The 24,950-nt window shown below is 38.1% G+C and overlaps 1 protein-coding gene across 1 annotated transcript in view; it reads right to left on the minus strand.

The window, feature by feature from the left end:
• The window catches only part of cdc14ab (cell division cycle 14Ab), a 137,220-nt gene that overhangs the window by 41,503 nt on the left and 70,767 nt on the right, over window positions 1-24,950 (minus strand). The window contains exons 8-10 of the mRNA XM_072274105.1: window positions 22,541-22,628; window positions 20,757-20,987; window positions 17,958-18,096 (exon numbers count right to left, since the gene is read on the minus strand). Of these exons, the coding sequence (XP_072130206.1) occupies window positions 17,958-18,096; window positions 20,757-20,987; window positions 22,541-22,628 (458 nt within the window). The remainder of the gene's footprint in view (window positions 1-17,957; window positions 18,097-20,756; window positions 20,988-22,540; window positions 22,629-24,950) is intronic.

Consider the following 24,950-nt stretch of genomic DNA (forward strand, 5'->3'; position numbering starts at 1 on the left):
GCCGGAATGTCGTAAAGCGAAGAAGCAATTACCATTTATTTATATGGGAAAATTTTGTGAGCATTCCCAGACCCAAAAATAACCTACCAAATCATGCCAAATAACACATAAAACCTAAAATAACAGTAACACATAGTAAAAGCAGTAATGATATGATAATACACAGCTTATATAAAGTAGAAATACTTTCCCACAATCATTGCTTGAACTGTTCTCCGTAGCAAAAATCTCACGCAAGCGCTGTCGGCAGAAACACGGCGCAAGCGCCATCGGCAAAAACACGGCACAAGCGCTCTCCAGTAACCTTTAAACTATGAAGCTGCCAAATCATACCAAATAACACATAAAAATACACAGCCGATATAAAGTAGAAATAATGTATGTACAGTGTAGTATCACTTATGGGAATCGGGAAGACAGCGAGCACACTGATAATGGTGTGTTAGGCTGAGTCGTTGGAGTTTGGGTGGTGCAGTGGCCCCCACTCTCCGGGCAGCAAACTGATACCGATCCACGAAGCATGCAGCAGTAGCCGGAAGGCGCACAACACATCTTTAAAAAAAAAGCCAAAATAAACAAGCTAATTAATTACGTGCTGAGCGGTACCTAATTAATTAGCATGTTTATTTCGGCTCTTTTCTTAAAGATGAGCTGTGTGCCTCCCGGCTACCACTGCATTCTCCACAAATCGGTATCTGTCCGTGGCCTGGGTGTTGGGGTGGTGGGACACTGAGGTGTCATCTCATCATCTTCTGTTTCCATTAGAGCAGGCAGCTCATCTTCTCCTATGACTGCCCTCCTCAATGTCGAAGGTCGAGGTTCGTCGTCTGCTGTGGAAGGCTTGCTTGACTGCTGAGCCTCGCGCATTTTTCTATCATACAGTTCTTTGTAAGGACTCAAACGATCCTGCAAATATGCCCTAAACCTATGTACCCTTTCAAAATTAAAGTCGTACTTTATCATTACTCATTCAGTTTCAATTGTTATCCTTTCCTCTTCCAATTGCATCAGCTCTTCATCTATCAGTTCTTGGTCATGGGATGCCAAAACCTCTTCAAAATCATCTTCGTCAGCTTCCACAAGCCAAACTCACTTAGTCCTTACTTCGTTCACCACGATCGAAACACTTAATTATGTCTAGTTTTACGCTAAGTGTAACACCCTTACAAGCTCTTTCAGGCTTTTCCGATACCATAGAACTCATCTTGCTAACGGCTGCTCACAGGCACATGTTTAAGCAATGCTGGCTGGAATGTCACTCCGAATCCGGGGGAGAGTGGCTGCTCGGGCCACGCGCTGCCTTTTAGCGCACACTGCTTTTTTCATAACAGTGAAACCACCTTCTGTTAGCGAAATCAGGGTACTAATGTAGGTCTTTCGTAACAGTGAGGTTTCATAAAGTAAACATTCGAAAAGCGGGGGACACCTGTATTCCAGTATCAGACACCAAAATTACTATTAAAATTGTTTGCTTAAGCCAAAAGAATTCAGGTCAAGCTTTAGTATACTTAAATTAGTATATACTTGGAATTGCCAGAATAGTTTTTATCTGGTTTCTTTATACAGAATGGAAACAAGTCAACTGACAAGAAATAATGCTTCAATTTGCAATACCATTCAAAAGGTATCCAGTGTAGTATCTTTTTTCAGATTTAATATCACTGGCCTACATTGTGAAATTTGTTGTTTTATGGCAGCAATACATAATAATAAAAATACTATAAATTGCAGTAAGTCTAGATAAACATTAAATAAGTGATCCAATAAAAGAGGAAAAAAGTGAAGTAGTGTTTATGGATTCATTGCCCATTCAAAAATGTGATGGCAGAGAGCAAGAAATGGCTCCCAAAACATTGATTGTGTGTCTTCAGGCTCCAGAACCTACTCAATTGTAGCAATGTGAAGGGAGCATGTCCTGGGAAGATGGATGCCACCTTTTTGAGAGATTTGTCTTTTGAAGGTGTCCTCAATGCTGGGGAGGTTGGAGGCCACGATGGAGCTCGCTGAGTTTACAACTTTCTGCAGCTTCTTCTGATTTGTGCAGTTGCTCTTCTATACCAGACGGTGATGCAACCAGTTAAAATGCTCTCAAAGTACATCTGTAGAAATTTGTGAGCATCTTTGGTGACATACCAAGTCTCCTCAAAATCCTAATGAAATATAACTGTTGTCGTGCCTTTATTGTAATTGTATCTGTATGTTGGGCCCAGGCTAGATCTTCGGAGATGTTGACATCCAGGAACCTGAAGCTGCTCACCCTTTCCACTGTTGATCCTTCGATGAGGACTGGTGTGTGTTCCCTTAACTTCCCCTTTCTAAATTCCACAATCAATTCCTTGGTCTTACTGACATTGAATGCAAGGATGTTGTTGTAATACCACTCAACTAGATGATATATCTCACTCCTGTACACCTCCTTGTCACCATCTGAAATTCAGTCAATAGCTGTGTCCTCGGCAAATTTATAGATGACATTTGAGCTTACCTAGCCACATTGTCGTGAAAGTAGAGAGAGTAGTGCAGTGGGCTAAATACACATCCTTAAGGATAAGATGTCAGTGAAGAGGAGATGTTAATTGTGATCCACACAGACTGGTCTCCTGATGAGGAAATCAAGGATCCAATTGCAGACGGAGGTACACAGTCCCAGGTTTTAGAGCTTCCTGATTAGAACTGAGGGTACTAGTACATTGAATGCTGAGCTGTAATCAATAAACAGCAGCATGATGCAGACATTACTATTTGCCAGCTATCATTCTTACCCTTGGCCATTAGCTCTATAATGAGAAGCTATAGTGGGGGAAATGATGCCCCCCCCCCATTAGACAGTTTGAGGTAACGTATTTTTTATTCTTTCTTATTTCTCTTCTATTATTTGTATATCTGCACTTGTAATGCTACCCTGAATAAAGTATCTATCTATCCAAGACGAGGTGAAGAACCAGTGTGATTTCATCCACCTTGAACCTATTGTGGCGATAGGGAAATTGCAGCTGACCTAGATCCTTGCTTAGCAGAAGCTGAATCCTGCCATCACCAACCTCTCAAAGCACTTCATCACAGTAGATGTGAGTGCTAAGGAGCAATAATCATTGAGGCAGCTCACCCTGCTCTTCTTGGGCACTGATATGATTGTCACCCTTTTGAAGCAGGTGGGAACTTCCAACTGCAGCAGTGAGAGATTGAAGGTGTCTGAACACTCCCACTAGTTGGTTGGTACAAGTTTTTGAAGAGTCCTCAGGGTCTAACGTGTTGCAAGGGTTCATCCTCATGAAAAATGCTCTGCCATCAGTCTCTGAGACAGATCACAGAGTCACCAGATGCCACAGGCATTCACACATTTGCAGTTTTATTCACCCATCAAGTGTGCATAAAAGGTGTTGAGTTCATCTGGGAGTGAAGCATCAATATTATTCATGACGTTAGGTTTCACTTTGTAGGAAGTAATGGCCTGCAAACCCTGCCAGAGCTGATGTCCATCCAATTCCATCTCAATCTCAATCAGAATTGTTTTTTTTGCTCTTAAAATAGTCTTCCTTAGCTCACAACTGGATTTCTTGTATAGTTCTGGAGCACTGTTCATGAATGCCATAGATCTAGCCCTCAGTAGATTACAAATCTCCTGGCTTTTGGTTTGTCAATGTCTGGTATATTCTCAAAGGCACTCACATATTCATCTACACAGGTGTTGATGAAATTGGTGACAACTGTGCTGTATTCATTCAGAATTAAGGATGAATCCCTGAATACTGTCCCCATCGCCGACTCAAAACAGTCCTGTACGCACTCCTCACCTCCCTTGACCATACCTTCTTGGTAAGCATGGTGTAGAAGTACAGCCAGGTGATTGGACTTTCCCAAGTGTGGGTATGAGATGGCATAGTCTGTTTTCTTGATGGCAACATAACAGTGGTTAAGTGTGTTGGCTCCTCTGACTCCACAGGTGATATGTTGGTGGTAGTTGTTTAGAGACTTCAAGCCTGCCTGGCTGAAATCCCCTACAATGATACGGAAGGCACCAGAGTGTGCTGTTTCGTGCCTGCTGATTACTGAACTATTTTGTATTTTAGATTGTATTTCCTAGTGAAATACACCATTCCCGAATGGACCTCTTCCAGATTTTCACATCTTGCTTATACACTGAATTAGTGTTAAGCCCAAATGGGGATTAATCAATATTTCTAAATAATGTTTCAAACAATTTTAAAATTGTAATTTCCAGTGTGAAACATAGCTGAGATGTGTGTATGCACATTGGGGGAAGATGGTATTGGTAGCTGTTGAAGGTTTCAGTATGAATTAAATGCAGTCACACTATCTCAAAATCCAGTTTGTTAATATGGCCCCTTATACATCTAGCTTTAGCATGACAATGCAGCAACATAATCAACATTCTGAAAATGGAAATTACATTTTGACAGGACAATTGGCAACCAATTTATACTCATTTGAATCAGCAAGAGCCCTGACAGCAAAATTTTGTTATAACCACAAACCAGCATCATTCGTTACTCAAAATATAATGGAATAATTCTAGTGTTCACTCAAAAATCCCCAAATAGCTTGCCTACTTAAAAAAGTAGATTTCACAAAACACTGAGATGTGTTCTTAATTGTCAACTTTTATGTAATGGATAGAGATAGTGACATGCAGTAGATTCAACTGATCATGCTTCCCCTCACTAACCTACCACCAAACAAGAACTCAGTAAGATCCCAAACAAAACTCCAATCTGATCTCAGTAAGTCACCACGAACTAGAAGACAAACTAAATTAGTGAAGTTACTCAATACAATCACCAAGACATCACACCTTATCCTAAAATACTATACTGAGATAATTTTAAAGGTTTCAATTACCAAACAATTGAGGTTCTCATCACTATTTTCCTTTAGCACCCTTGTTAAGAACATATGACCAGCCAAAAAGCCTTTTAAACAGGAGAGTTACCAACCTTCACAGAGAACACTAAGCCTTATGTAAATAATATTCTTTCAATTGCAATCCACAAAAATTGCAGCTTAAGATGAAAAAATATTATGTTGAATCCTTTCTGTTGTCACACACGACTATATAAAAAAAGTTAGGTGAGCCTGGGGGAGAATAAGCAGCAGGGCTACATGAAAAATGTAATTAACAAAAAACATGTAGTAAAATAGAAATGTAAAAATGTACATAATTTTTTTTTTAAAACAGCTGGGAGCTGGCATGGACCAGACAGGAAGAAAAGTTTCCTTCCTGCATTGCGCTTGAAAATTATGAAATAACGTAGCAACACACATCAATGATGAGAAACTAATGATGTCCCCTAACAAGAGATTAGATTTTCTTCAGAATGCAATTCAAATGTTTTGCACAAGAGAACAAGAATGGAAGACTGAAATACAAAAGGTACAATATAAGTAAGCAACAGATACTAGTTCCCAAGTATTTTTGCAACATTGTTTGAGCTTTGTTGCAGCTAAGACCCATATTCCACACATTTCTGAGCAGGTTGAGTGAAACCTGCACAGAAAGGACTCCACAGTGTAATCTGCTAATTTCAAAAAGCAATATCCACGAGTCTGCCCACCCTTCTATTAAAATCAATTAACAAGGTGCAAAGGACCCTTGCAATAAATATTGTACTAATTATAAACTCAAATTCTATACAGGCTCATCATTTGTAAGCAATAATTAATATCAATCAATATATACAGTGACATGCAAAGGTTTGGGCACCCCGGTCAAAATTTGTTACTGTGAATAGTTAAGTGAGTAAAGATGAACTGATCTCCAAAAGTCAAAGTTAAAGATGAAACATTCTTTTCAACATTTTAAGCAAGATTAGTGTATTATTTTTGTTTTGCACAATTTTAGAGTGAAAAAAAGGAAAGGAGCACCATGCAAAAGTTTGGGCACCCCAAGAGATTTGAGCTCTCAGATAACTTTTACCAAGGTCTCAGACCTTAATTAGCTTGTTAGAGCTATGGCTTGTTCACAATCATCGTTAGGAAAGGCCAGGTGATGCAAATTTCAAAGCTTTATAAATACCCTGACTCCTCAAACCTTGTCCCAACAATCAGCAGCCATGGGCTCCTCGAAGCAGCTACCTAGCACTCTGAAAATTGAAATAAATGATGTCCACAAAGCAAGAGAAGGCTATAAGAAGATAACAAAGCATTTTCAGGTAGCCGTTGCCTCAGTTCGTAATGTAATTAAGAAATGGCAGTTAACAGGAACGGTGGAGCTCAAGTTGAGGTCTGGAAGACCAAGAAAACTTTCTGAGAGAACTGCTCATAGGATTGCTAGAAAGGCAAATCAAAGCCCCTGCTTGACTGCAAAAGACCTTCAGGAAGATTTAGCAGACTGGAGTGGTGGTGCACTGTTCTATTGTGCAGCGACACCTGCACAAATATGACCTTCATGAAAGAGTCATCAGAAGAAAACCTTTCCTGCGTCCTCACCACAAATTCAGAGTCAGAAGTTTGCAAAGGAACATCTAAATAAGCCTGATGCATTTTGGAAACAAATCCTGTGGACTGATGAAGTTAAAATAGAACTTTTTGGCAGCAATGAGCAAAGGTATGTTTAGAGAAAAAAGGGTGCAGAATTTCATGAAAAGAACACCTCTCCAACTGTTAAGCATAGGGGTGGATCGATCATGCTTTGGGCTTGTGTTGCAGCCAGTGGCACAGGGAACTTTTACTGGTAGAGGGAAGAATGAATTCAATTAAATACCAGCAAATTCTGGAAGCAAACATCACACCATCTGTTTAAAAAAAAAAGCTTAAGATGAAAAGAGGATGGCTTCTACAACAGGATAATGATCCTAAACGCACCTCAAAATCCACAATAGACTATCTCAAGAGGCACAAGCTGAATGTATGGCCATGGCCCTCACAGTCCCCTGACCTAAACATCATCGAGACTCTGTGGATAGACTTCAAAAGAGCAGCGTATGCAAGACGGCCCAAGAATCTCACAGAACTAGAAGCCTTTTGCAAGGAAGAATGGGTGAAAATCCCCCAAACAAGAATTGAAAGACTCTTAGCTAGCTACAGAAAGCGCTTACAAGTTGTGATACTTGCCAAAGGGCGTGTTACTAAGTACTGACCATGCAGGGTGCCCAAACTTTTACTTTGGGCACTTTTCCTTTTTTGTTATTTTGAAACTGTAAAAGATGGAAATAAAGAAGTAATCTTGCTTAAAATATTAAAGAAATGTGTCATCTTTAACTTTATGCCTTTTGGAAATCAGGTCATCTTTTACTCGCTTAGCTATTCAAAGTAACAGAAATTTTAACCAGGGTGCCCAAACTTTTGCATGCCACTGTGCCAATGTGAAAATGAGCTTCATGAAATTTTGATCCTACAGGTATTCATTCAGGACATCAACAGCATTACAGCAGAATTAATATTTTAAAGCTTGATTTACTATTCAATCTTTATTTTTATTGCTTTAATTAAACTCTTGCAGTATTTAGGAGACTTGGATGATTACATCATTTGCCTGTGGAAACTGCAGTCAGCAGGCTTGCAGTAAGCCTCAAACTTCAGAATGCTGCGCTCTTCTTAATCTGGAACTGCATTTCTCAGATCCCTGTTGCATTTTTTCCATAATGGTGGTTATCTGCCAAACTGATAGAGTCTGTTGAAAGAGAACTTGGAAATGTTATTTTTTGACCTTTTATATGTACTGTATTGAATGGATTTTCATTGGTTTCATCATGTGATGGTTCTCTTTTTAAATAGGTTAGTTGAATGATTTTAGTTTTATTTTATTTTCAGTTCTACTCTAATTATAATGGCATTGCCCTTTACATGCTTAAATTTTATCTGTATAGAGGTTTTATTTTGCTTTTAATAACTGGTCTAAAGTATGCGGAATCAGCTTATAGGATACCTATTTCACAATTATTAACTATATCTTACATAATAACACATGCCAAAAGACAATAAAACTGCAAGACTTTTTATGCAAGATAATATCATCTATTTAACCTTCCTCATAATTGCATCTATGTGCAGCACTTTCATTTCTGGTAACTCAAGACACTCGGGTAGGTTAACTCTTTGTACCATTTAATTATATTACAGGTACTAGAATTTTCTGAGGTGATTTCATGCCAAATAAATGAACCAAATGAGATTTCTCACCAACACACACATTTTCATTCTTGGGGTAAATATACCAATGGACAAATATAGATGATGAAATAAGGAATTATGTCTCTTGGCTGGGTAGTTCAAGACCAGTTTAAAAAGAAAAAAATGAGTGGGGCCTTTTGGAAGTGAAATTTGGAAATATTACTCTGCACAGCAAGAGATAAAAGTTTGGAATGCACTCTATCCACAGCAGTTAATGCTTGTTTGCTTGTTCAAAGTCAAAATTTCACATTTAACACATTTGAAACTAATCTAAAAGATAAAGACAACATGGCAGATGTATAGAATTAGATCATACATCAGTTGTGATCTCACCAAAATGCCTCAATTTCCACTATACCTCTGTTCCTTTCCTTCAAAGACCTTTTATACAGGTGGTTATCTTTGTTATTACCTTGTTCTCTTATTTCTCCAACTACTTTCTCACTCCTCCCCGCACCCCACCCCCCTCACATACACATTTGCTTTCTTTAGTATCCACACTCGTACTTATCTTTGGATAAGACAAAGGTCAAACGCATAAGAAATATTGTTGAGGAAAAGGGGAGAACAGATTTATGACCATGAAGAAAATATGCAATTTCCCTCATTGGCTTGTTTTGCTTGTGGCAGAGCTAGGCCAACATTTACACATTTTTTTAAAGCTTAAAAGATAATTGGTAGTACCAATCTAATTAAATGTTTAAAGCCCCATCAACTCAAAAGGAATAACTGTGAAGTATACAGACAATGATCAATGACAGCTGTCACATAAAAGAACTATAATAATTTCTCAGCTGACAAGTTACAATTTATTTTTCCATCTTTCAGCTCATGGCAAAGTTCCCACCCATTTGCAATGGATCTAGCATCATTCCCTTTTAATTTCAGTTCTGTTATAAAGCAGACTATACAAAACACTTACATGGGGCTCTTTCAGTTGTACAATAGCTGCAGCAATAATTTGTACTAAAGGGATGCTGGACTGGTTTCAAAATCTGAACACCTTTAGCTGCAGTGCAGAGGAGGCACATTATGAAGGCAAAATGAAAAAAAGTGAGACTTCACAAGTGGGTAGGGAGGCGTGTTAAACAAATATCAAAGACTGAATGCAATGGACGTACAAGAGGTGAAAACTGCAGTCAATTCACATTGTAAGAAAACTCTTTAAGATGGTCTTCTCCATTGTAGTATTGTGGCAAGCTTTTGGTCCATAATATGGCAGCTGGAGGCGTAGTGGCATTGGCGCTGGACTTTGGGGCGGAAGGTCCCGAGTTCAAATCCAGCTGGTTCCCGTGCACGCTTTCCATCCGTGCTGGGTTGAGTGTCGTGCTAGCAACTTCACCTCAAAAAAGAAATTGCCTGCTACAGAAACATCAACAGCAAAAAGTTGATGGCCTATGCTCTCTCGTGAGCTTAAAGGCAATTTCTAATTGACAACAAATTACTAAATGACCATAAAAGAGGACTGCGTGTCTTCATAATCTAAATTTCTCTCTTCTCTCTCTCTCTGGTCCATAATAACAGACGAGGAAGCTCGCTAACTCAACAACTGTTTTATTACGATAAACACAAAACAGACTGGGCACCATGCCCCGGACAGTGAACCCAGCCAGTCTCTCACAGACAGGGGAGGTGACCATCACACACGCCAGTTACAGTTAGGGTAACCACAAATACACATGCAAATAACTATATAACCCAACCTAAAATGTAACTGTAAATGAACTGGAACTTCCCACCATAATCCCACAAAAGCATTTTAGCACAAAAACAATAAACAGTGCTGGTCATTAGAAATGCAGGGGCGGGTTGTCAACCATGCCCCTCCCCACCGCCCCCAGAGCGTCACAGTATAATAAGATCATAAGATACACATGCAGAATTAGGCCATTTAACCCATTTCATCATGGCCGATCCAATTTTCCCCTCAGCCCTAATCTCCTGCCTTATTCCCATTTCCCTCCATGCCCTAACCAATCAAGAATCTATCAACCTCTGCCTTAAATATACATAAATACTTGGCTTACACAGTTGTCTGGCAAAGAATTCCACAGATTCACCACCCTCTGGATAAAGAAATTCCTCCTCGTTTCTGTTCTAAAAGGACACCCTTCTATTCTGAGGTTGTGTCCTCTGGTCTTAAGACTCTCCGACCATAGGAAACATCCTCTCCACATCCACTCTATCGAGGCCTTTCACCATTCAATAGGTTTCAATGAGGTCACCCCTCATTCTTCTGAATTCTAGGAATACAGGCCCAGATCCACCAAACACTCTTCATATGGCAAGCCATTCAATCCTGCAATCATTTTCGTGAATCTCCTTTGAACTTTCTCCAGCTTCAGCACATCCTTTCTGAGAAGAGGCCCAAAACTGCTCACAATACTCCATGCCAGGCCTCACCAGTGCTTTATAAAGTCTCAACATTACATCTTACTTTCATATTCCAGTCCTCTTGAAATGAATGCTAACATCGCATTTGCCTTCCTCACCAGACTCAATCTGCAAATTAACCTGTCAGGAGTCCTGCACGAGGACTCCCAATCCCTTTGCACCTCTATTTTCTAAAAGCGAGAAGATACAAAAAAAAACTGTCAACCGTTTCATTTCTTCTACCAAAGTGCATGACCATACACTTCGCAACACTATATTCCATCTGCCCTTTCTTCGCCCATTCTCCTAATTTAAGTCCTTCTGTAGCCTCTCTACTTCCTCAAAACTACCAGTCCCTCCACCTAACTCCATCACCCAAATCACTGATATTCAACTTCAGAATCTGTCCCAACACAGACCCCAGTGTAACACCACTAGTCACCGGCAGCCAGCCAGAATAGGCTCCCTTTATTCCCACTCTTTGCCTTCTACAAATCAGCCACTGTTTTATCCATGCTAGAGTTTTTCCTGTAAGCAGCCTCATGCGTGGCACCTTGTCAAAGGCCTTTTAAAAATTCAAGTACTAATAATATTAACCTTAATATTCAGATATGATGAAGTAAATAGACCAGATGCAAATAAATGCCTATGCAATTTAAGGCAAGCTCTTGGCAATTCAAATGAACATGTAAATATGCACTATACATCAGATTATACTTGACCAACTACAGCAAAAACTGATCAGAATGCGTGCAACTTTTATTCATCATACCATGCCATAGTTGATCATTAAACATAACTGCCTACACAAAACAAAGTCACCTTCACTAACTAAAATAAAATTCAACTCCAGGTTCACTATTCCATTCCAGATGTAGATCATGCAGATATAGATGGTACCAATAAAAAAGCTTTTAACAAAGAATCAAAAAATTAAAAAGAAATGTGCTATATTGTGTTTCGCCTCTCAGGATGAAAACAGGAGTTGGTATCAAAATGTGACGAGAGTAATGAACCTTACAAGTAGTACGGGGCAATATTCAATATTTTCCATAAAACTCAAGAAATAAAATGTATTAAACAATGCCAAATGGAAAACAACTTCCAAGTTTCTTCCGATCAAATTTTCTACCAATACAACAGCTATTTTCAAAGTTATGAAAAAGGCAGATAAATCATCTCCCATGAACTGAAACTAATAATCAGGTTTTCAATCTCAGATGTATACTCCATGTCCTGGGTTTTACAAGCATATAATTACATTATACCAATTTTGGTCTAATGAAGGGAAAGGGAACGTCAACTCAGACCATGAGAGGCCTGCGTCGGGCATTTTCATGCCTTACAAGGCGCAGATTGGAAGTCTCTGTGGGGCACCACTCCTCGCACAGACTAGAGCAACGTGTGCTTAAGTACCTTGCTCAAGGGCATAAGCATGCTGCCACAGCTGAGGCTCGAACTAGCAACCTTGAGATAACCAGGCAAACGCCTTAACCACTTGGCCATGTGCCCAACACAATACAATTGTCTAATGAACAATTACTGAAAATAAGTAACTTTGATAGTTAATTTCAAAATTGATAGATTGAGTGCATTTCGAAAGATACACCTTCATTTTAGTATTTAAATATGAAGCTTATAGACAGAATAAGAAATGAGAATGTACAAGCTAAATGCACATGTACCTCTAGCACTGTTTTAAAATGTAAGCAAAGTTGGTTAGTTTCTTTTGGGTAATCTCACAAACACTATCAACCCTCTAGATTTCAGTGACAAGGAGAACATATTGTAAAATGCATGAGTTCATTCAGTGTTACTGTATTTGGTATCATTAACCATCCCCTTCAAAATGGATCCTTTTTTAAAGCCATATACTCATTTCCTATTTCTCCCCCAGTGTATCATGAGCGAAAACAAATTTGTATTATCTTTGTTGCAATATCAGACCTTCATTGCTATTTCCGTAACCCAACATTACAAAAATATTACACTATCCTGGAGACATGTTCCATTTGAGTAATATACATGAGTTCTAATAAAAGATAGCTAAGACTCAAAATTACAGAGAAAGAGATATAATCCAGCACAAAGATAAGGTCACTGTATTTGTGTAGGGAGTAAGAAAAAAAAACAAGCTATAATGAGAACCTGTTCGCTCAATTAATCATATCAAATGGAAAGGGAATCCTTGCCTTTGTGTCACAATCTTTAAATAGTAGTTTAGAATGGTATTCCCAGGTACCAAGGGATCAAAAGGTAAATGGCATTTTTACTCATTACGAAGGGTACATGGTAGACCAGCAGCAAAATAGTTGCCTCACAGCTCCAGGAACTGGATTCGATCTTAACCTCAGATACTTAACAGTCTGAGGTCTCTACATTTTCTCTATCAACATTTAAGGTTTCAGCCAGAAATCACCTCCTAATGATAACCCAGTAGGTTAACTGGCTGCTGCAAACAAGAGTCAAGAAGTATCAAAGCAGAATTGATAGGCATGAGAGCGATCAACTTGCAGGAAAATAGGACAGAAATGAGGACTGATGGAATTTTCTGCTGGACCTGGAAAGAAACTGTAATAAGTAAAAAGACAGTGAAGTCCCACAATTACTTTGCATTCACTGGAGCAGACTGACCAAGGGAGTACAAGTACACAGTGTGCTGAAAGTGGTGTTGCAAGTGGACAAGGTGGTGAAAAAGGCACTTAGCATGCTGACCTTCATCAAGCAGGACATTGAGTATAGTTGGGACATTAAACTGCAGTTGTACAAGTTGCTGGGGAGGCCACACTTGGAGTACTGTGTAGAGTATTGGTCACCCTGTTATAGTAAAGACAGGTGTTACGTACCCCGTAACTGGGTTGCCAAACCAGCAGAAATGGACCACTCGTTGGAGTCTGGATTTCTAGGAGCTAATAAAGTTTTATTAAAGAAATAAGTAACACAGTACTCCAATCGTAAGGATATGAATGCAACAGATTAGCAATGATAATACACGCATGTACACAGAACTAGGATAATAGGAATCAACCAAGCTCTATTGCAGTCTAGGGGTAAAATGATCAGTCTTAAGTGACGCAGAGTTCAGTTCAGCTTAGTACAGTTCGCAGTAATCGCTGTTGTGCCTGGGGGCGGGGGGGGGAGGAGGATGCAAATTTGATTCAGGCAGACCTTTGATGTTCTTCGCAGTTGGTTTCGGGTGGACCCTTTTATATCTTCTATCCCACTGTGGTCACCGACTGTGACCTCTCCGTTCCGGATACGACCGTTCTTCTGCAGTGAACCTGGCACCTAGGCAAAGGCGGAAACACACACCAGGTTCCCACCGATCGTACCTTTACACCCTGTGAGTATACGGTCGGTCCCTGCGAACCGGACCTCCAAACTCCCACCAACTTGTGGGGACACACCACTCTTCCAGGGTCTCGTGGTGTGTCGTGCCTTAGCGAACGTGTTCTTTTTATCCTCCTGCTGGGGTATCGCCTGTCCATCAAACTTCAAACAGTTCAGGTTCAAAGCAACCAGTCTGTCAATATTCTGAACTGTGTTTCTTTTCTGTTATCGCTCTCTCCTCTCTCATTAACATTTTGAACGTTTCTCCATTGTCTCCCTTATCTCTCTCATTAGCATCAATCGTCTGATAACTTGGTTTTGGCATCACACAGGATAAATTGAAAAGGCAGCAAAAAAAATTTGTGAGGACATTACCAGAACTACAGGAACTGAGCTAAAGTGAGTGGTTGGCCAGAATGCAGCTTTATTCCTTGCAATGCAGGAAAATAAGAAATGACTTAATACAAATGTTTAAAATTATGAAAAGCATAAGTAAAGTGGATGGCTACAGTCTTTACCCCAGGATAGGGGAGTCCAAAACAAGGGAGCATAGATTTAGGGTGAGAGGAGAAAGATTTAGAGACCCAAAAAGAACCACCCCTCCAGCCCCACAACAGGGTGGTGAGTACATGGAACAAGCTGCCAGCAGAAGTGGTCGAGGCAGGTACAACTTAAGAAGCATTTGGATAAGTGCATGCAGGTGTGGGGCTTAAATGGAAATGAGTTTAACACAGGAAATAAGCACTAGCTGGGTGAACAGTGGTTTAGACCATAAGACTATAAATATAGGAACAGAATTAGGCCATTTGCCCCCTCAAGTCTGTTCCACCATATCATGGCTGATTCAATTTAGCTCTAAGCCACAATCTCCTGCCTTCTACCCGTATCTCTTCATGCCTTGACCAATCAAAAATCTATCAACCTCTGCCTTAAATATACATAAACACTCAGCATTCTGTGGCAATGACTCCTGATTCACCACACAGGCTAAATAAATTCCTCATCTCCATTCTAAAAGGACTCCCCTCTATTCTGGGGCTATGTCTTCTGATTTTAGAGACTCCCACCATAAAAAAGCTCCTCTCATCATCCACATCTGCTCTATCAAAGCCTTTCACCATTTGATAGGTTTCAATGAGTTCACCCTCATTCTTCTGAATTCCAGTGAATACACACCCAGACCCATCAAATTCTCTTCATATGACAAGCCATTTAATCCTGGAATCATTTTTGTGAACCTCCTTTGAACCCTCTCCAGTTTCAGCACATCCTTTCTGAAATAAGGAGCCGAAAACTGCACACAATACTCCAAGTGACGCTTCACCAGTGCTTTATAAATTCTCAACATTACATCCTTGCTTTCACATTCTAGTCCTCTTGAAATGAATGCTAACATTGCATTTGCCTTCCTCACCACAGACTCAACCAGCAAATTAACCTATCAGGAATCCTGCACAAGGACTCCTAAGTCCCTTTGCACCTCAGTTTTTTGCATCTTCTCTCCATTTAGAAAATAATAAACCCTTTCATTTCTTCTACCAAAATGCATGACCATATACTTACTGACACTGTATTCCATCTGCCACTTGAAGGACTGAGGGGCCTGTATCTGTACCATGTTGCTCTGCACCTCTAACTACATTTATACCAAAGTCAGGATCACTGAATTAAACTCATTAAATTATACAGCTGTAGACAAGATCACTGAGCTTATTTTATGAAATACTGATGCATCACTTATCTGTGATCTAGTCGTCTTACTAGAGATTCAGAAAAGGTCATGTAAATTTAAATTTCATGATGAAAAATCAGATTCACCAGTTTTAAGACTGAAGGAACAAATGACAACCAAGGTAATTTAGGACTAGGGAATGGTCCACAAGGCTATGATTTCCAATATTTCCACTTAGTATTAGGAACCATAATTTATAACAATGCATACGGACAAAATTCACAGTAGATATCAAATATTGGCGGGTTGGTGAAACTGACACTAAATAGTCAGATAAAGAAACTGGCCCAAATCTTCTCAGAATCTCCCTGCTTTTCCAACCATACAATCTGCTCTCAGCTGAGTGTCTCCTGTCCCAAGCTCCCTTGTGGAAGCCACTCCAATCAAGGCCCATTGCAGCAGAAACACTTAAAAAAAAAATTGGAAGTGATATCTTTTTTTAACCAGACATTTCTAGAAACGTGGCTTGTTAGCCCTTTGCTAACAGCCACTGGACTCTGTAGTGAGAAAACCACCTTTCTCAAACTCCATACGTCTCAGGTTGGTATGATGTAGGTCCCATCAAAACTGGGAGGTTGGGATGTCTTGACCACCTGAACCCTGATCTGTGCAAATACTGTGTAAGTATTGCCCCCATGCAATTAATGGTTGGCAATAACAGATGGCACACAATTATAAAGATATTTACAAATGACAGCTTTATCAAACAGTTGGTTGGAAAAAGAAAAGAAAAAAAAATAAAAAGGGCCCATTACAGTTAACCCAGTCCAAATTTGCACACAATTTGGAGCTCATCTTAAGGTTGTCTTTAACTCACACACTGGACCCAGTCTGCATGAAAGCTCACACCACCTCCTGAATGTCACTCAAAATCCACCTCGAACAAACAGGCTTCCCCACAAGAGTACTGGTCCTTCCTCCTTGAAGCCATTCATCTGCACAAATTACCTTGTGCAACAGGGACAGCCACTGCTCTACATACCGTCCTTATGCATCTGGAGAAGAAGGATGCTTATAATGAGAATACTGTTCTTGGACTACAGTTCAGCATTCAACGCCATGATTCCATCCAGGCTCGACAGGAAGCTCAGAGACCTCGGCCTTGACTCTGCCTTGTGCAGCTGGATCCTGGACTTCCTGTCAGATCACCACCCCTCTGACTCTCAACACTAGAGCCCCTCAGGGCTGTGTACCAAGTCTCATCCTTTTCACCCTGTACACCTATGACTGTGCTGCCACCCACAGCTCTAATCTGTAATTAAATTTGCCAACAACACCACATTGATTGGCCTAATCTCAAACAATAACAGTGGCCTACAGGGAAGAAGTCATCTCTCTGACATAATGGTGCCAAGAAAAAAAACTCTTCCTCAGTGTCACAAAAACAAAGGATCTGGTTGTGGATTGCAGGAGGAATGGAGATGGGCTAACCCCTATTGACATCAATGGATCTGGAGCTGAGAGGGTGAACAGCTTTAAGTTCCTCATCATTCACATCACTGAGGACCTCATGTGGTCTGTACACACCAGCTGTGTAGTGAAAAAGGCACAACAGCACCTCTTTCACCTCAGATGGTCGAGGAAGTTTGGCATGGGCCCCCAAATCCTAAGAACTTTCTACAGGGGCACAATTGAGAGCATTCTGACTGGCTGCATCACTGCCTAGTATGAGAATTGTACCTCCCTCAATCGCAGGACTCTGCAGAAAGTGGTGCGGACAGTCCAGCGCATCTGTAATTGTGAACTTCCCATGATTCAGGACATTTACACAGATAGGTGTGAAAAAAGGGTCTGAAGGATCATTGGGGACCCAAACCACCCCAACCACAATCTGTTCCAGCTTCAGGCTCAGGGACAGCTTCTTCCACCAGACCATCAAACTGACTAACATGATGATTTGAGTATATTTCTTTGTTAGATTGATTGTTCTATTTATCATAAATTATGAATTACTATGATTGCACATTTAGACAGAGACGTAACGTAAAGATTTTTATTCCTCATGTATGTGAAGGATGCAAGAAAGTCAATTAAGTTAAAAGGAAGCAGCACAGTACAAGTCACTATTTCTATATCATACAAGCCATGCTTTAAAGAGTTAGTATTTCATTTCATTCTTATGAAGGTATTTTCTAACTTCCAAATAACCTAATAAAGGCTTTCAAAGTATAACTGAAAATTATTACACTCATCAACATAAAAGTGATTTGTATCTGAAGTTGCAATTATTCATCCTTTAAAATAACTTGTTTCTAGCAGACTTGCAGCAAATTACAGTAGTTTTCTTTGACTCCATTGGGTGCAAGATTACTTGCTTTATCATAATACACAATAACACCTTCTACTGTGCTACATAAAGTATTTTATACTCTAAAATAAACTTGTGACTTACTCCTCCAAGAAGTGCTGCTGTGGACCAATTATAGATCCTGGTCGGCAAATTCTAATCCATCCTATGGCTTCTGCTGCAGTGAATCTGTAGTGTTTCATCATGTAACATGCTATTAGTGTGCCCGTTCTTCCTAAACCAGCTGAAATGAAGAAAGATTTGTTAGGGTGTTTACATAATTACATCAACATCAAACTTCCAATAAATAAACAAACACTAAATATGATCATGATCTGGATTCACTTCATCTCTGTGAAATATTTATCTTATGAATTAAACTGGTTTGGCCACATACACAGCAACAAAAACTGACGGGATAATTTTGGTAAAATTTGTTCAATATTTCTTAAATACATGACAATGAATGAATGATTGATCAAGATTGAAGAGCAATTTAGCAAATTACTTGGATCCAGAATAGTTTGAGGTTTAATAAAGCAACTTTTGGTACAATTCACTATTTACTTCCAAGTCAATGGAAAATGCACTTCTCTATCTTAACTAAAATAAGGTGCATTTTATCCATTTTACTCATGTTAATAAGGCACAATTTTAATACCCATTATACATTTAAAAGTTCTGACATTTTTAATTAAATTTTTTTATTTGAGTGGAAGAGTGCATTTATTATTCAGTGTTATTTAGTGCTGTGTGTGGTATGCTCCGGCCTTGAAGTGAATGCTAAATAAATGCCTATATCTTCCACAGATTATCAGCAAATCTGTTAAAGTATTGCAAACTACTCTGATATTAGTCGTGGGATGAATGTTGACTTAGTTATGGGGAAATTGTTCATGCTCTTCTTTACATTGCATTCTAATATATTGCAGTGCTCTTCGAAGGGTGGTATTTGGAGAGGTATAATTTACAAGCCAATGAAAACCTACCCACTCAAACTACACAACACTCCCTCAGCATCAGTCTGGATTATATGATTCAAAGTCAGGTGAATCAGAGCAGCAATAGTACTGAGGTAAGCTTCACAAACTAGCTCAAGCAGACACTTGCCTGTTTTGAATCCTTAAACAGACTATTTCTGTCATTTGTAAGGACTGAATAGTTTGTACAAAAATATATCCAAGAAAAGTATCTTTGATGGGGCAGTAATATATTTTGTATACTCTCTGTACACAGTGTCAACTATCATACTCACACAAAGTTATGAAAAGTATTACATATTATTTAGATTGAAACAAATCTATGCACGACTTCAGGATTAAAGGACGTCCTTTTAGAACGGAGAAATTACTTTAGTCAGAGGGTGGTCAATCTGTGGAATTTGTTGCCACAAGCGGCTGTGGAGGCCAAGTCATTGGGTGTATTTATGGCAGAGATAGATAGGTTCTTGATTAGCCAGGGCACCAAAGGGTATGGGGTGAAAGCGGGGAGTGGGGTTAATTGGAAGAATTGGCTCAGCACATGATTGAATGGCAGAGCAGAATCGATGGACTGAATGGCCACTTTTGCTCCTATATTTTATGGCCTTATGGTCTAAATGCAATAATCCATCAAGCTGAAGTTACTGTAGACAAACTTTTATTCAATTCCATTCCATTTGCCAAAGCACTTAAAAGATTCTTATCTGTTCTATATTGGTTTCTTCCCATTAACTGTCACTAAACTAAAAAAAACCTTTCTAACCGCTCCCCACCCAACCAATCATTGAAGAGATTCTTTTCCTTTAGCCTAGAGGAATTGGTAAACCTGAAAAAGAAATTACCGTGTGATAAAGTGCAGGTTTAGAAAGATTCCATTGTGAAAGTATCATTTTCAAGTAAAACAGGTTTTATGTAGCTTTCACACTAACTTGTAATTCTATGATCCTACTCAATCAATTTACACTACATTTGTGATTAAGTAGGTATTACATAATTCATTTCACACTAGTAAGAAGGAAAATTAATCACCTAAAATGAAACAATTGTGCATCTTTGCCAATGTTTAAGACCAAATTGAATTAAGGCTTTAGTGCCCAGAGTTCATTGAGTTGTATAGCACAAAATAGGCCATTTGGCCCACCATATCCAACCCTAGGCCACATTTTTGCCCATCTACACTAACCCCATTTATCTACATTGTATCTATACTCTTCAATGCCTTGTCTATATAAAAATGACCATCTAAATGCCTCTTAAAAGTTGCGATTGCATTTGACTCCGCCACCTCTCCTTGCAGCAAGTTCCAGATTATCAACTGCTCTATGCAAATAAAAATTCCCTTCATATCCTCTTTAAAACTCCTTCCTTTCATTTTAAACTGTATTTTGTGTTTGATATTACTATCATAAAGAATCAATTCTGACCACTTGCCCTACAACTCTTACAAGTTTAAGTACTTATATTCAGATTTTGACTCAGCCGGCTTTGCTCCACGGCAACCAAACCTGCCTATCCAATTTCTCCCCATAACAATTCCTCATCAAGGCAACATCCTGGTGAACCCCAATGTAACTTTATCCTTCTCATAGTGTAGCAACCATGTGTCAGATCAATTACACACAATGCTTTAGTTGTTAGGTTTATCTTGTTATGACATAGTTAACATGTTCTTACATTCTTAAATGCCAAAACCATACCAGATTCAAATCACTCATTATTAGAAATGGACATAAATGAGTAGCCAAGCAGCTGGCACATTTACGCACATTATACAAAGCAGTGCAGAATGCCTTATATGTACTGAAAGAGCAGCATCAACAAGTCTTTGGAAAAATTAAGGGCATAATGGATCTGCAAAGTTGAAGACTGGTGAGGAAAAAAATAATAGCGGTTAGAAAATTAACAGCATTACAATAGGCTATACCTTTACAATGTACAGCAATAGCGCCATCCTCATTCTCACATATTGTTAAAAATCTTTTCAAAATACAATCACTTGGTGTACTTCCATCAACAAAGAACAGGTCATGATGTGCAAACCCAGCATCTGTGAAGCGTTTAGCATCATAAATTTTCTTGTTAAGTCTTATGATTGTGGTAACACCGTGTTTCCTGAAGTATGGAAAATAGGCTTCTGGCGCATGGAGAGGATAACCTAAGGAATATTGAAAACAAAATTTAATTAATCTCAATAAGCACAACAAGAAATAAAAGAACAAACCCCCAACCCTACTCTGTCATTCAATAATATTGTGATTCATTTTTGACCACACCAACAAGTTCCAGTACGACCTTATCTTAGCAACACACACACACAAAATGCTGGAGGAACTCAACAGGCCAGGCAGCATCTATGGAAAAAATTACATTCGACGTTTCAGGCTGAAACCGTTCAGCAGGACCGTACTTTCTTCTCATAGATGCTGCCTGGCCTGCTGAGTTCCTCCTGCATTTTGTGTGTGTTGCTCTCATTTCCAGCATCTGCAAATTTTCTCTTGTTTGTGATTTGTCGACCTAATCTTGCTCTTTTCATTAATATTTTTAAAAATCTATTAAAATATTTATAAATGATAGGAATATATTAAAAATATTTCTCATTTCTTATAAATGCGCCAGTGGATTCATTGGTCTTGAGAGAACCAATTCATTCAACTGGTAGGTTGAATTAAAACTAAATCACTAGAAAGATAACGGATCAAAAAATCTTGATTGTTCCCAAAGGTCCTTCGTGATAAGAAATTGCTTATCTCAATTAATAAACAAGATACCCAAAAGCCCAATATTATGCACTTGATACAAACCATTTCACTACAAAAATCATACTTTTCCTAAAGATAAACCATTCCTAGTCATAATTAGAAAATAAATTAGGAATGGTTTTTACTTAATCCAAAATCTCAAAATATATATTCTTGTGCCACCTTACTGCATAAATGATTTACAAATACAAATTAAAATACAAGGCCCTGGCAGCAATAAAACAAAAAGCTGAAGCACAATTTCCTCAAATACTGCCTGTGTAAGTTTTCCTATTATCCAGATTTTTCAGACAAACAGAATAAAGAAAGGAACTGTCACTAGGATGTTATTAGTAACTGATCATTTTTAAATACTGAACACATTTAGTTATACAGTAGCGCCACCTCTTGCCCAAAAATTCATTTTAAACCTGTAATCAGCAGTCAAACATAAATTACTTAAAATAAATCCAATTTCCAGTAAATTGTTGATAAAGAATACAGCAAACATACCAAAAGAAAGAATTTCACAACTTTTACTACAAGCTCTAGCTACAATCTAGTCTGGGATTTTAGATTTGCACCTAATTTGAGATGTAAGCATCCAATAAATTTAACACAATCAGAAACCATGGTACATAACCTAGATTCTGTGACTGAGGGTGTGGGCAACCAAACATAAATTTACACTGTAAGCTTTGGCCAATTAGATCATCCCATTTTGTTTAAAAATAAACATAAATACGTATTTAAAAGCATAATTTTAATCAGCTTCTCACCACACATCTGTGTTCTGTAAACAGTAGCCTTTTCACAAGGTATAATAAAGCAGCACCACAATGAAAAATGGTTTTGAAGATTTAAGGCCAAATTTGAGCAGTATTCATTAATTTTGTAAACATTTACAAATTGAGCATACAGTATTGTATAAAGCAAAAAATTAAAAACTACTTTAAAATATTTTTCTCACCATTTTCAACTTTGCTTTTTGGATGGGGTCCACTAAAAGCCAGAAATTTGCCATTGATGATCCAGTTAATATCACCATTTTCAACACGCTGCAGGAAAGAAATGTTTATTATTAAAAAGGCCTCCTAAAATCTCCGCTGAGGATCAAAAAACTCTTGATGCTCAAATCACTGAAGCCGAAATTCATAAAGCTATTTTTTCAATGCAATCTGGTAAGTCCCTGGGACTTGGTTATCCTGTAGAATATTATAAAAATTTGGAAAGTTGCTTCCTCCGTTGGAAATGCTTAAGGATTCTTTTGAGAAAGGTGACTTACCCTCTACTTTTTATGAGGCTTCTATTCCTTTAATTCTTAAAAAAGATAAAGATCCCACTGACTGTGCTTCATATAGACCTATTTCATTAGTGAATGTCGACGCTAAGATTCTGTCAAAGATAACAGCCAATTGGTTGGAGAAAGTTTTGGGTAAAATTATTTTTAAAGATCAAACAGGCTTTATAAAGGGTCGCTATTCTTTTTCAAATGTTCAGAGACTATTTAACATTATATATTTGTCCTCTTTTAAAACTCCACAATGTGTTGTATCTTTGGATGCTGAAAAAGCATTTGATCGAGTTGAATGGAAATATTTATTTAATGTTTTAGAGAAATTTGGCTTTGGTGCTAATTTTAATAATTGGATTAAAATGATATATAAAGCCCCTATTGCTACTGTTGTTACCAACAATTGTAGGTCTCCTTTTTTTTCAGCTTTCACGGGGGACAAGGCAAGGCTGTCCGTTACGTCCTTTGTTGTTTAATTTAATATTAGAACCCCTTGCTATTGCTCTTCATGAGGCTAAAAATATCCATGGGATTTTTGTGAATGACACTATGCATAAGATTTCTCTTTACGCTGATGATTTATTGGTTTATATATCCAATCCTGACGAATCTATTCCTGCCTTGTTAAAATTATTTAACGAATAAGGAGGTTTTTCAGGATATAAAATAAATTTTAGTAAAAGTGAACTGTTTCCTTTAAATCATTCTGTCTCTACATATGATAATACTCCTTTTAAAGTCACGGATTATTTTAGATATTTAGGTATTATAATTACTGAAAAATATAAGGATCCTTATAAAGCCGATTTTGTTTCTTTAGTAGACTCGATGAAGTATTTATTTAGTAGATGGAGTCTACTTACATTTTCACTTGTTGGTCGTATTCATATAGTTAAAATGATGATTTTACTGAAATTTTTATATTTATTTCAGAATATTCCTGTTTTTTTGACTAGGAAGTTTTTCAATCAGATTGATTCTATTATTCTATCTTTTATTTGGAATAATAAAAGACCAAGAATTAGTAATTGTCACTTACAAAAATTGGAAAAGGATGGAGGTCTTGCTTTGCCTAATCTAAGAATGTATTATTGGGCTGTTAATGTGTGATACATGTCTTTTTGGTTATATTGGGTTGATAAGAGTGATCGGCCAATCTGGGTAGACCTGGAACTGAAAGTTGTAAACAGTTTTATTTAACCTCATTATTGGGAGCTACTTTACCTCTAAAATTAGCTAAAGTTGTTAATTTAAACCTATATCCAGTGATTAAGTATTCTTTACAAATTTGGCTCCAGTTCTGCAATTTTTTCAAATCTTAAAAAATTTAAACTTCGTAGTTTAACGTATTGAAATTACTTTTTTAAGCCTTCTTTGAGCGATCCAATTTGGATTTATTTGAAGAAGATAGATTGATATCTTTTGAACAATTAATTGATAAATATTCTCTCTCATACTCAAACACTTTCTGCAATACCTTCAAGTTAGACATTTTTTACAAAAATATTTAAGTAATTTTCCTTACATATTGGACATTGACCTGTTAGATACTATTATGAGTACGAATCCTTCGATCAAGGTTTCTATTGGAAGAATTTATAATTTATTATTACAATGGGATAAGCGTCCTTTATCTAAGATTAAACAGGATTGGGAGAAGGAACTCAATTTGACTTTTATGACAGAGGATTGGATACGGATTTTGAAGTTGGTTAACTCTTCTTCAATTTGTGCTAGCCATTCACTGATTCAATTTAAAATTGTACATCATTATCATTTGACGAAGGAGAGACTTTCTAAAATCTTTTCTAATGTTGATAGTCATTGTGATAGATGTAAAACTGAGATAGCTACACTGACACATAAAATCTTTTCTAATGTTGATAGTCATTGTGATAGATGTAAAACTGAGATAGCTACACTGACACATATGTTTTGGTCTTGTTCTATATTGCAACAGTTCTGGAGTCGTTTTTTTCAACAATTTCTAAAGCACTCAAAATTAACCTACAACCTAAAAAACTGTGCTTTTTGAAATAATTCCTCAAAATATTCATGGTATTTCTGTGTCTGACCAACATGTTAT

Source organism: Mobula birostris, chromosome 12 (assembly GCF_030028105.1).
Source record: "Mobula birostris isolate sMobBir1 chromosome 12, sMobBir1.hap1, whole genome shotgun sequence".
NCBI lineage: Eukaryota > Metazoa > Chordata > Chondrichthyes > Myliobatiformes > Myliobatidae > Mobula > Mobula birostris.